Raw genomic sequence first — 13,616 nt, forward strand, 5'->3', positions numbered from 1 at the left:
CGCCGCCCCCTGTCATGCACAGAGCAAGGCGGATTGGGAGGTTGCGATGCCACCCTCAGTCACGCTCAGGGTAGGGCTGATTGGGGGGTTGGGGCACCGCCCCCTGTCACACTCAAGGCAGGTTCAATGGGGAGGTTGCAGCGCCACCCCCTGTGATGCACAGAGCAGGGCCAATCAGGGGGTTGGGGCGCTGCCCCCTGCCACTCACAGAGCAGGGCCCATCAGGGGGTTGGGGCACTGCCCCCTGTCACTCACAGAGCAGGGCCAATCAGGGGGTTGGGGCACTGCCCCCCTCCATCACGCACAGAGCAGGGCCCATCAGGGGGTTGGGGAGCTCCCCCCTGTCACGCACAGAGCAGGGCCCATCAGGGGGTTGGGGAGCTCCCCCCTGTCACGCACAGAGTAGGGCCGATAGGGGAGTTAGGGCACCGCCCCCTGTCACCCACAGAGCAGGGCCAATCAGGGGATTGGGGCGCCACCACTGTCACACTCAGGGCAGGGCCGATGGGGAGGTTATGACTCTACCCCGTCACACACAGAGCAGGGCCCGAGGGGGGGGGGGGTTGGGGCACCACCCCGTCACACACAGAGCAGGGCCAATCAGGGGGTTGGGATGCCACACCTTGTCACACACAGAGCCGCAGGGCGATCAGGGGGTTTGGGCGCTGCCCCCTGTCATGCTGATCTGGTGCCAGGAGGCCTCGTGGCTCCGCTGATCCCTGTGCTGGGAGGCATATTACCCTTTTACTATATAAGATAGAGGCCTGGGGGCTGGCTGGTTTGCCCTGAAGGGTGTCCTGGATCAGGGTGGGGGTCCCCACTGGGGTGCCTGGCCAGCCTGGATGAGGGGATGATGGCTGTTTGCAGCTGGTCACACACCCTTCAGGGTGGGGGTCCCCACTGGGGTGCCTGGCCAGCCTGGATGAGGGGATGATGGCTGTTTGCAGCTGGTCACACACCCTTCAGGGTGGGGGACCCCACTGGGGTGCCTGGCCAGTCTGGGTGAGGGGCTGAGGACTGCTTTCAGGCTAGGGGTTTTGACTGAAGCTCCCAACCACTCCTTTTTTTCTTTTTTTTTTCTTCTGGGCCAGCTTTAGCTCTGGCTCTAGCTCTGAGGCTTCCGCTGCTGGTTTGTTTGCTGTTCTATAATCGAAACAATGTATAACTTCAGCTCTGAGATCCCAGCCGGCTATATTTGTTAGAATGTTTCAAACTGCCAGCTCAGAGTCCGGCAAGTCAGGCAGGGAACGTTGCAGTCTGCAGTCACTGGAGCAAGCAAGCCTCACGTTCGCTTCCAGCTGCCTGGCTGCCGGCCGCCATCTTGGCTGACAGTTAATTTGCATAAGGATACGCTGATTAGCCAATCGGAAGGGTAGCGGTCGTACGCCAATTACCATTTTTCTCTTTTATTAGTGTAGACTAGGGGCCCAGCGCACAAATTCTTGAAAGGAACTGTGGGCTGTGAGGCTGCAGTACGCACAGAGGCGAGTCTTGGCCCATCCTCCGTGCCCCGCCTGGCTCCTCCCGCCATGGCCCCCTGTCCCCTGTCTGCTGGCAGCCCTGCTTCCGCCACTGCTGCTCCCATGTGCTGACGATGCTAGGCTCACTTGCACCCGCTGAAGTCTCGGAGCGATTGGGGCCGGCTCTGTCAGCAGGTGCGAGCGGCAGCTGCTCCCCCAATTGCCCCTCAGGAGCAGGGGGAGGTGGAGAAGCCCTCAGGGGCGATCAGGGCTGGCAGCCACCATTCACACCCACTGATGGCACCAAGTGATCAGGACCGGCGCCGGGCACTGGCAGCGGGTGTGAGTGGCAGCTGCTGGCCCCCTATCTCCCCTCAGGAACGGGGAGGTGGAGAAGCCCTGAGGGGTGATTGGGGCTGGCAGCCGCCGCTCACACCTGCGAATGGCGCCAAGCACCGGCAGCGGGTGCGAGCGGGGCTGGCGCTGGCAACAGGTGCAAGCACCAGGTGGGACCGCATGCACGGGAGCAAAGAATTTTCAGTAACTACCAGAGGCTCTCCCTGATGACAGTGACCGGCGCTCTGCCTTGGTCTGGCGCCCCTGCTCACCTGCTTCATCATCTTACAGCAGCTGACGACCGCCATATTCCATGCACACCCCTTGGTGGTCAGCACACGTCATAGCGACCGGTTGTTTGGTTGTTCTGGTTGTTCCCCCGTTTGGTCTATTTGCATATTAGCGTTTTATTATATAGGGGATATATATATACATACACATACTGTATATAATAATGACCCTGAGGATGATCAACTAGAAGGATTGGAGTTTCCAGTAATTTCTCAATTAATATCAAGAACTGCAGGAGATATTGGTTGGTGGAGGAGGTGGGACAGCTCAGTTTTGATTATATTGGGTTGCTCATAAGACATCCAGGTAGAAGTATTGATTAGACAGTTTGATATATAGGCCCAGAGTTCAGGGGAGAGGTTAGGGCTAGAGACATAAATTTGGGACAAATAAATTTTGACAGCACATAGACATAAATGTTGACAGCACATAGACATTATTTAAAACCATGACTTTTAGTAAGATTACTAAAAAAAAAAAAAAGTATAGAGGCTGGCTGGTGTTGCTCAGTGGTTGAGCATCAACCCATGAACCAAGAGGTCAGTGGTTTGATTTCTGATCAGGGTACATGCCCTGGGTGCATACCAGTGAGCACACAGAGGTGGAGGCGAGAGAGAAAGTTGGCCTAGGGATCTGCTTTTATGGGGGGGGGGGGTGCAGGGGGCAGGGAGGGCACTTAGGGCTCTGCAGGCTCACTGTTTATTGGTGAGAATTTAAATTGCAGGAAGAGAAAACAAGTGGACCAAAGTGTCAGTTATCAAATCAACCAAGATCTCTCAAACAAAGGGGTCTCAGTGGGAGAGGTGGCCTGAGTCTCGATCTCCTCTGTGGCTGTCCCTGTGTTTATTCTAGATGGCTGTCTTTGGAGTGGATGCCTCAGCAATCAAAGCTTAAGTCAGGCACTTGCATTACAAAAAGAATAGCCCACTGTCAGGGCTTTGCTGGTATAAACAAACCTACTGGGCCGCCAGTCATATATAAAACTATGGTGCATACAATTACAGCAGTAGCTGTACCATCGAGCTTTGTGTCAGTGCACTGTATGATGTTTACACAAGGACAGAATCACCCGAGGATGTATTTCGCAGAACACATCCAGTACTTAGGTGCCCCCTGGCTGTAAAGTAGCCCAGGTAAGGTGAGAGATACTTGCATTCTCTGGAAAATAGCAAGACCTCTAGGAATCACAGTCTTAGAAAGTGAGGAGGATGGATCATCAGATTGGAGGAAGGTCATGGGAGTGAGGGAGGAGAAACTGCCCTCAGGGTTCTTTCCTCTGGCCTAATGATCAAATAGATATGTGACAGATTAGCAAGAGAAAATAACCAAATTTAATGCTCACAACTGTAAACCTACTTTCACCCCACCCTGTGTGTATGGGAACCCCACATCCATGAGAGAGTCAGAGACAGAAAGGGAACATGGGTACATTGTGAGCTAGGGATGGGGTAAGGTCCCTTAAGGGCTTCAGAGGGTCAACGAAGAATGATAAGAGGAGAATGATAAGAACAGTTGTTAAGTGAATAGAAATTTGTCCTTCTCTGGAGTCAAAAGAGGTTACCTCTGATGTGGAAGTTTTTCCTGAGCCCTCAGCTACAGTTGACTTTAGCTCAAAAGAATCCACACACCACCGAAGCACATCTTGGGGTGACTAGCTTTAAACCCCCACAGGCAGTTACAGAGACATTAACAAGAATTTAGGGAATGACCTGTCCTTGCTGGTTTACTATCACCTCCCTTTTCTTCCTTAACCTTTCCTCTCCTTCCTCCCTCCTTTCTCCCTCTAAATCCTGCTGCTTCTAGCACTATTTACTGCAGGGATTCTGTCCACTCTGGGAGTCGCATCCCACCTACCCTCAAGTAACAAACAACAAACATCAGGGTGGAGTGCCGCTTTGGGGCTTTTGAAAAGGGTGGGGGGTGTCAACGAAGAGCTGACGGTCTACAAGGTTGAATGTCACCAGTAGTACAGGGATTGAGGAAAGTGGAAAAGTTATTCTCTCCTTTCTCTCAGGCCACATTGCTTTGCACACAAGATTTGTCACATGAAAATAGCAGTGCATCCACAGCTTTTGATTAGTTCTGGGTTTTAGTAATGTGGTGGTAAAGCTGAGCAATTTACATCTTTATGTGACTCTGGGAACAGGATTTAGAAAAGGAAAGGGGGCGGGGGCGGTATTCTGTATTGTAACCAGCTATTCACTCTCCACTTAACCAAAGATCATTTCTTTTAGCTTCATGTAATTTCTTCTGCTTGGTCATTTTATAACTACCGTCCTTCCTTACCTATAATTTATCCTCTCTTTTTATCTCTTCTCATTGTTGATTTACTAGGTGTGTTTCTTATCATGCTAGCTTTATCAAAGATACTAAATTGCTAAAGGGAACTTTGTTTTCCATAACAGGGAAAAATTAATCGTTACTTGTACTCTATATCCAGAAATAAGTAAGACCATAGAATTTTAGATCTAAAATGGCAGAGAAACTGTTAGCTTTCTCATTTCACGTGTAAGAAAACTGATAGCCAGAGAAGTGAAACGTAGCCACAAGTTGATTATTAGCAGAAATTGAGCTTATACTCTTACTCTGTATAACTCATGGCAAAAGCTGTCCTCTCAAATGATGTTGCCATCCTATTGGTTTGGTGAACCAAATAAAAATCTTTATTGGGGTTAGGCAATAGGTTTTAGATGATGAGTCTTTGTTACTGTGTAGGTCTAGGTCAGTGATGGCGAACCTATGACACGCGTGTCAGAGGTGACACTCGAACTCATTTTTTTGGTTGATTTTTCTTTGTTAAATGGCATTTAAATATATAAAATAAATATCAAAAATATAAGTCTTTGTTTTACTATGGTTGCAAAGATAAAAAAATTTCTATATGTGACACGGCACCAGACTTAAGTTAGGGTTTTTCAAAATGCTGACACACCGAGCTCAGAAGGTTCGCCATCACTGCTCTAGGTGCTCCTTGTGGTTGGGTGATGAGGAATAAAGAGAGGCAGGGGTGTGGCAAGCTTGCCTCAGAAATAATGGCCCATGATAGAGTTTATTTGTTTACTTGTCTTACGGAAAATTAAGGTTTTACTATATTTTGAGATAGTCTAGGGCAGTGGTCGGCAAACTGCGGCTCGCGAGCCACATGCGGCTCTTTGGCCCCTTGAGTGTGGCTCTTCCACAAAATACCGACTTCTGCGCATTTTGGGCCACGAAGTTTCAATCGCACTGTATGTGTGTGCCCGCACGTGGTATTTTGTGGAAGAGCCATACTCAAGGGGCCAAAGAGCCGCATGTGGCTCGCCAGCCACAGTTTGCCGACCACTGGTCTAGGGCAAGCATGTCAAACTTGCGGCCCACAGGCCAGCCACATGCCTCGTTTATTTGGCCCGTGTTATCCTTTGAGTTTGACATGGTTGGTCTAGGCTAGGGCCATGAAGTCAAATAGATCTGGATTCAAATTGTGGCCCTACATTGTGTTAGATTTTATGATCTTGGGCAGGTTATTTAAACTCCCAAAGATTCTTTAGCTGAGGTAAAATAAGGATAATATGAGACCCTTTATGCAGGGTGGAGAAGGTCAAAGAAAATTCATTTCAACTTCCAAGCTGCAGCCCTGACCTTAGCACATAATATGCACTCACAGCATGGAAGCTGTTGCTGCTACTGCTGTTGGTTTGAAAGGTGTAAAGGAACAGAACAAATGAACAAAAAGACTTTGAAAGAAAATCAGAAGATTTGACAATCTGCAGGTTCATTCAGTAACTGTTAGTAGAGAATCCAAAAGGCGTGACTAATAGGACAGTACGTATTTGAGGAAAGTACAAGGAAGTTGTGAGGAACATGAACCATAGATTTTTAAAACTGAAGGAATGAGGAGCATCATTGATGCCACTGCTCATTTTATAGATCGGTGATTGAGTCCCAGAGAGAATGAATGGGTTACCCAAGGGTGAACATCTAATTATTGACAGGGCATATAACCCTGGTCTCCTCAGCATGCTTTATATTATTTTACAAATAGGGATTAGGTAAAAGTTCAAGGAAATCATTCCTAGACATGACCGGATAGCTAAAAGAATAATCTTAGTAACGACGGCTGTCTCTTAGCATGTTACTCTCCTACTCAGAAAGCTTCCATGACTCTTCATTATCCACGGAATGAAACAGATGGCATTCAGGTCCCTTGGGATCTATCGTAGCCTACCCCTCCGTCCTTATCTCCTATTACTTTTTCCACATACGGCCTTCAAACTGTTTCCCATTTCCTGGTTCTCCGTATGTAGAAAGTCTATGGAAATCCTGCTTATGATAGAAGGCACTGTTCAAAGGCCACCACTTCCATGAACACCCTCCAGTTGGCCCATCCGGGACTTTGCTTTGTTGCCTTTGCCGTTGGTGTTTATTACAGCACTTATCACATTTATGGTGTGTTGCTCCTGCATTCTAAGAGGCATGGACTACCTAGGCCATCCCTTTCTCTTCCGCACTGCCTCACACATATGAGGTATCTCTCTAATGTTGATGAAAGTCAAATAGGTATTTTTGTACCCCACTTTCTGACTTCTAGTCTCATTCTCCATCCGGGTCGTAAATATGTTGTATGAATTAGTTGGAAAAGAGATTTGGGAAATGTGTGCTTTTGATGCTTCTCTGGTATGACAAGTATCAAGGAAAGTGTGAGCATACATAACTGTCTTCTTCTGGCTAAGAGTGTCACACTATAAAATTACCCAAACCACAGATCCGAGTGAAAGGGAGTGCTTGTTCTCCTTCAGTGGGATGTCCAGTGTGTTGGCAGGCAGGCGCTTCAACAGCTTGTGATTTGAGTGTAAACTAACTGCTTGGTGGTAACTTGAATCCCATAAAACAGAGCTCTCAAAGGGGGAAGGGTTCTGCCTCTAGTTAAAGGGAAGGGAATCCCAGAGTTTCAGATGTCCCAGGATTAGATAGCTGAACTGGGAGGGCAGAGGTTGAGGTCCAATTTGAGCTGCGCATGAAAGCATGTATTCATACCCCTGGTTGATTACTAAAGGATTAAAGAGGCAGATGAGACTGATATGTGACCTTACCTGGGGCTCTTAAAGGGGGCTGTTTCTCTTTCCCACTGCTTTTTCTGCAAAACCTTTGGAGCAGGAGAATGCTTCTAGTTCATAAAGTAGCCGAGCCAGTTTGACCAGCTTGAGGGAAACACCAAACAAGGCTGCCAACTCCAATCACATGAACGCTAGTTACTAATTATCCCCTGCTCTCCGTGGGGAAAGATATAGCCGCTCACCGATTGGATCCCGAGGTTGAAATAACTCCACATGTCTCCGTGCTCCAACTGGAGCAGCAAGAAGAGTGACTCTACAGCTTTGGGAGACATTTTGAGAAGGACAGCTACAGCCTTAGGCTAAACTACCTGTCCACGTTTCAGCCCAACCCAGGCCCATGGAAGAGAGAAGTGAAACTTGTGTCTTTAAGCGCACTGAACATGTGTGAAACCCATGAGGTTAGGAAAGAAAGAGAAACGGAGAAGAAAGGGCACTGGGGCTCCAGCTGGGAGTACGAAGATTGCAGGAGTCTACAGAAAAGGGACCTCACAGTGCTGGATGGGGGTTACAGAGAAGATGACTTGGATTCCAGGTACCAGACCACCAGGCGGAATCGGCCCTACAGAAAAAGGCATTGTGGATACTGGGATTTTGAGCAGAGTGAAGCAAGCTATATGGACTACGAGGAAGCAAAAGGAAGTGGAAAGGACTATATGCACCACACAAGTGGAGCTCGAGGCTGTGATGGTTATTGGAAATCAGAAAATGTAGATTATGGAAACCCGAGCCCTGGAACTGGAAGCCCAGACGTAACCTGGAAAGCCGGGGGATATGGAGAGACAAACGGCTACGTACATTGTAAGAATCTGAATGACAGGCCCCAGGACTCTAAAGAAACTGACCAATGGACTGGCTACAGGGGTTTGGAGGACTCTTTGGGGAATTTTGGTCAATCTCAAAACTGGTATAAGGACCACAGGAATTTTAATTATAATCTTGAGGATTGTAAAGAAACTGATATTTATTACAGTGACCTCAACGATTTATATCATGTTGCTGGGAATTATACTAATGCTCAGTCTGTGGATTTGAGTGGTGTCAATGAAGGTAAGGAATTTGTCAAATACTATGAAGGGGACAGGAATGTTTATCAAAATGATAAAATCTACCCCAAAGCAAAGACTCATGCCCTGGATCAGAGTAATTCTGAGACAGAAAATAAAGTCGATGATTCTTTATTTGAAAACTGTGAGTATGAACTTCGGAATTACAGGGGAACAGAGCCCCTGCATCAGATGAAGAATTTGGAGTATAATGGCATTGACAGACCGGGAATGATGGCACTTGTGAGCAGAAGGATCACCCCGGATATGCTGTGGAATCCGCAGACTAGGGGAAGCCAGGGAGAACATCACTGTGGCGTTCCTCAGGGCTCCCCATTAGAGAATAATACCCAGCACTTAGAGGAAGAGAGAAATTTAAATGGCCCAGAAACTTGGAAAAGGAATAGTTGCTTCCGTCGCACAGCACCCAGCACCCTGAGACGCTCAGAATTTGTGCAAAACAGGAAGAGAACCCAAGGTAAGAACGCAGTCTTCTTAGAAGTATATAAAGCATGAAAATAGATGAAAAGGGGTGGTTATAACAAGGACACTTATGTGCTTAAGGAACCTGGGCTTCCAGAGTTCTTATTAAGTGTATCTTGAGTGGGAGCAACCTTAGAGATTTAATTCCTTTGGGAAGCACTTTTATTATTATTTTTCTCTCTTTATTGATTAAGGTATTGCATATGTGTCCTTATCCCCTCAGTGCCCCACCCCACCCCTCACCCCCCACTCATGCCCTCACCCTCCTGGTGTCTGTGTCAGTGGTTAGGCTTATATGCATGCATACAAGTTTTTTGGTGGATCTCTCTCCCTTACCCCCACCCTCCCCTTTAGAGCAAGAATTTGTGTAGTGCTATAGACGTGTGACATGGCTTTAAATCAGACAGTGCTCGCATAGGAACTTCCTTTACTCTACTGGGTTTGTCAGTTCATCTCTAACCCCGAATATCTTTCCATCCTTACTTTACGGTTTTTGTCTCATGGGGATGGCAAATGCATTAATAGGCACCAAGCACAAATTTACTTTTGTGACGTTCTTTCTCTGAATCTCTACACTTCTTTAGACATTGGTGGGAAAGAAGACTTAACTTTGTTTTATAGATTATTTGCTCCTTGACATTCAGGAATCTTAAAGGAATGATGAGCACTAAGACTCCTGTGGAATTCAGAAGATTGTTTATATTCTTCTTTGCTTTGTACAAGTTAGGTATTCAAATCATTTCATCTCCCTGAGCCTTAAACGAAGGTATCTGTAAAATGGGGACATTAAGAGTCTTATTATGTAGAGGTTATTTCTTTCTTGCCAGTTTGTCTTCTTTCTTCCAGTTCTCTGAAATGAACTATGTTAATTTTTATTTATTTATTTTTGCTGTTGTTGGTTTTGCAATTACTGGACTCCCTGATAGACCTTTACTTTGATGATGTATGTTACCCTCATGCTAAGCAGACTTTCTGGCCAATTTGGGGTAGTCCTGGTAATGACCAGGGGATAAGGGTTAGAGTCAGAAACTGAACCATCTGAGAAATCCATCTCATACCTTTCTCCTCAGTGGAAAGTTTCTCTTCTAAGTTTCCTGCAGAATAGGCTCGATGGTTAGACTGGTGGTAGGGGCCATCGAAGACTGAAAAGCTAGGTCCCTCGAACTGCCAGTGGTTTATCCCATGGTCTCCTAATATAGGCTTGACTTAACTTGAATTTCCAGGGCACCATTGTGGACAAAGCAGGCTCTCTGTCTTTATTTATACAGATAAAAGTGAAACCAAACCTGGCTTTAGTTGGGAGGCCAGGTATTTAGCCATTTTTTTTAGGTGCATTTTTGCTCTGAAATGATAGGGATTGGAAGACTTTCAAATTACTTCCAGCTCAAAGGAAAGTCTGATTCTATGATTCCTGGTGTTGGTTTCTGTGTCTTTCCTATTCCCTTCCTCCACAGCTGTTTCTTAGATGAACTTTGTTTCCCATCTTTAGTTCCTTATTGTATTAAGCCTCCTAACTGTAATCAAAGTGTGTTTACTGTTTGACTTAGGAGTCAAGCCCTCCTCTCGAGTGTTGCAAAGTGGCCTATGATCTCTCCGAAACCAGCTCAGTTCCACCTCGATTATTTCTATTTTTGCAATTTTCTCTCTTTTTATTTGAGGACTTAACTTTTGATAGTATGTTCATATTTAGCTCACTTGACACAATATTTAACTATATTGATTTCAGAGAGGAAAGGAGAGGGAGAAATAGAAACATCAATGATGAGAGAGAATCATTGATCAGCTGCCTCCTGCACACCCCCTACTGGGGATTGAGCCTGCAACCCAGGCATTTGCCCTTGACCGGAATCGAACCTGGGACCCTTCATTCCGCAGGCTGACACTGAGTCAAACCAGATAGGGCGACACCCCTTTTTATACCTTTATCTTCTTTAACCTGCAACAGACTCTTGTTTTTTACCAGAATCTGTGTGCTCGCTATCACTCTCTGCTAGTGGTCTTACAGCGCATGCGCCATTGCCCTGCGTGACCTTACACAGTCACAACACGTCATTACGGAGAGGAAGCCAGTGTTGGAGTCTGTTGTCGACCTGGTGTTCAAATCCTAGCTCTACCATTTCCTAATAGTGTAACTTTAGATGGGAACTACTGAACCTCTCTGAGTTTTGGATTCTTTATTTGTAAAATGAAGAAATAATACTGTCTCATGATGAGATCATCTGAATAAAACTCTTAATCATAGTTTGGAACATAGCAGGTACTCATAAATTATGACTTCTTTGTCTTTCATGACCCACCTTCCTTTCCACTTACAAGTTGCCCCTGTCCTTGCATGGTCCCCTCCCAAGTGCCTCAGTGAGCCCCCACTGGGCACCTGCCCTCCAACCCTGTTTGCAGGTATAATTACCCAAGTGGAGTGCCTATCCCTTCCTCCTCTCTCACTCTCCCCCTTACTCCACCTGAGAAACAAAGAGCTGTTTTGTGGCTGACCCCAGCCTGACTCTGGGCTAGAGACCAGGTCTGTTCTACCAGGATTTGTCTTTCCCTTCACCTGTCCTATCAGTTCAGTTCATTCTTCCCTGGAGGCCTCCATTTTGACACTGTTAGTGCATGTCTGTTAGGGTTTTGTCCTTAGTCCTAGGGTGTGACCCCTGGCCCTGGGCAGTGATGCGTACTCAACGGTGCAGCTCTTCTGAGGTCTTGGTGGAAAATTTGAAGTGTTTACTCGAATTTCAAACTCTGTCTTCCCAGCCCCAGACAGTTGTGAACATCTGCCAGGCTTCTCTGGCCTCCAGCTGTGACTGCTTTCTGCTGAGTTCCCTTTCCCCGTAGTCTCATATTTTCCACTCCCATTTCACTTTAGATTACACATAACCATAGTTGTCCCAACACTCTGTTGGGGCATTCTTGCAGTTTCTGCTTCTCTTCCTATCTGATCTGCTTGATAGTTCTTTATTCAAATTCCTAGGAGAGCTAGTGTAATTGACTCAGCTTGAATTTCTTAGTTAGGCCTCACCATAATAATTAACCACTCATTGATTAGGTACACATGCCTGGTCCAACGGCAGTCGTGAAGTCTGGGATGGGGTCATCTAGTTTAAGTCATAGCTACGGGGACTACTGATGGTGCCAGTTGGTATGTAGTAGGCTCCTGGGTGTGTGTGTGTGTGTGTGTGTGTGTGTTTGTGGGGGGGGGGAGGGAAGGGGGGAAGGGGGCTGGCATTTGTCTAGCCCAGACCAGCCCTGGCATTTTGAAGTGGGTGAAGGTATCTTTTGGTTTTCACAATGGCAGGGTGCAGGGGACTACTCGTGTTTAGAAGGCAAAGACTTGGGACACTAAATGTCTTAGGTGTTTAGGACCATCCTATACCTGTTTAAATTATTTCATCTTCCTGTGCTGCAGTTTCTTCATCAATAAAACCAGATAATATACCTACATGATAGTATTATGAAACTTAAGTGAGTTTATAGAAAAACAAGTAATTGGAATAGTAGTGCAATAAAATCTTGCACATAGTACATGCTAAATAAACATGAACTAGCAATCATCATCATCATCATCACCACCACCATCAGACCTGCACATTGATCCCACATCCCCTCTGAATTCAGTTCAATAGGCATTCATTAACTTGTTATTATACTTAGCACTGTACCAAGCACTGGGGATATCCTAAAAAGGATACCTAACTCCCTCCCCGCTCCACAAAGAGCCCTGTTCTGGAAGTCTTTCCTGAGGAGAGATGCTTTCTGTTCAGTCCACAATGAAATACTGGAGGCTTCATAAAGACCCTTTCAAAATGTGATTAACCCCTAAAAGCTAAGTTGAAACTAAAGAGCTCTCTCTCCCTCTCCCTTCCTCTCTGAAAACAATAAAAATATTTTTTAAAAGGAGATAGAAAACATTAAAAAAAAAAAGTCAGAAATGAAGAATACAATAACGGAAATGCACAATACATTAGATGAAATCAATAGCAGACTACAGGAAGCAGAGGCTTGCATCAGTGATTTGGAAGACAAGGTAGAGAAAAACACCCAATTGGAACAGCAAAAGGAAAAAAGAATTTTAAAAACTGAGGATAGTTTAAGGGACTTCAGGGACAATGTCAAGCATAACAACATTCGCATCATACAGGTACCTCAAGCAGAAGAGCAAGGTGAAAAAGGAGGAGGAAGAGGAAGAGGAGGCAAATAATATTGCCAGTAAGAGAGCAATATTATTTGAGGGTGTCAGGAGAAAAACAGAACTGAAAGTAAGAGAGAATGGCCAACACTTTCAAATGCCATGGAAAAATCAAAGGTAACACCATTGGATTTGTTGAGGAGGTTAAACAAGTAAAAAAGTCTCATTTCTGACTTTTTTTTTTAATGTTTCTATCTCCTTTTAAAAAATATTTTTATTGTTTTCAGAGAGGAAGGGAGAGGGAGAGAGAGATAGAAACATCAATGAGTGTTTGTGTTTAGAATTTGTAGTACACATACACATACACATAGGCATTTACAGATAATTAGAGACAAAAGGGAAACATATGAATAATTAAATAAAGTACACAAGTATATAACATAGACAGTAACTGCTATGGGCAATTAGAAGGGGGCAGAGCTCAGTTTTACCTGAGTTATTGGAAAAGACTTTAGGAAGATGTTTGAACTTGAGCTAAAGCTTAAAGAAGTAATGGGGGTTGAAAAAGGCAGAGAGAAACAGGGAGACCATTCCTGGTTAGGGAAACTATTTAAGCACAGGTACAGAGTTGTGATGACAAAGAAAAACACAGTTGGGTGAAGAACTAAAGTATTGAAATCTTAGAAACCAGGAGGGAGCCTGAGGAATAAGTCAGAGCTGGACCTGCACATGGTGAGTCATCCTCTTAAAAGTAGTCACTGAAACTGAATAGATGACTTCTCCGAGG

General features: G+C 45.7%; 1 protein-coding gene across 3 annotated transcripts in view; it reads left to right on the plus strand.

The window, feature by feature from the left end:
- The window catches only part of DNMBP (dynamin binding protein), a 91,398-nt gene that overhangs the window by 38,471 nt on the left and 39,311 nt on the right, over window positions 1–13,616 (plus strand). The window contains exon 1 of one of the 3 annotated variants that reach the window (XM_070432537.1): window positions 7,306–8,701. The exons of the other annotated variants lie outside the window; for them this stretch is intronic. Within the exon in view, the coding sequence (XP_070288638.1) occupies window positions 7,561–8,701 (1,141 nt within the window). The 5' untranslated portion in view covers window positions 7,306–7,560. Of the gene's footprint in view, window positions 1–7,305; window positions 8,702–13,616 lie in introns of those variants that run through there. 3 annotated transcript variants of the gene reach the window in all.

The sequence above is a fragment of the Myotis yumanensis genome, unplaced genomic scaffold, assembly GCF_028538775.1.
Source record: "Myotis yumanensis isolate MYYU_CA2020_CCGP unplaced genomic scaffold, mMyoYum1.0.hap1 SCAF_13, whole genome shotgun sequence".
NCBI classification, from domain to species: Eukaryota; Metazoa; Chordata; class Mammalia; order Chiroptera; family Vespertilionidae; genus Myotis; species Myotis yumanensis.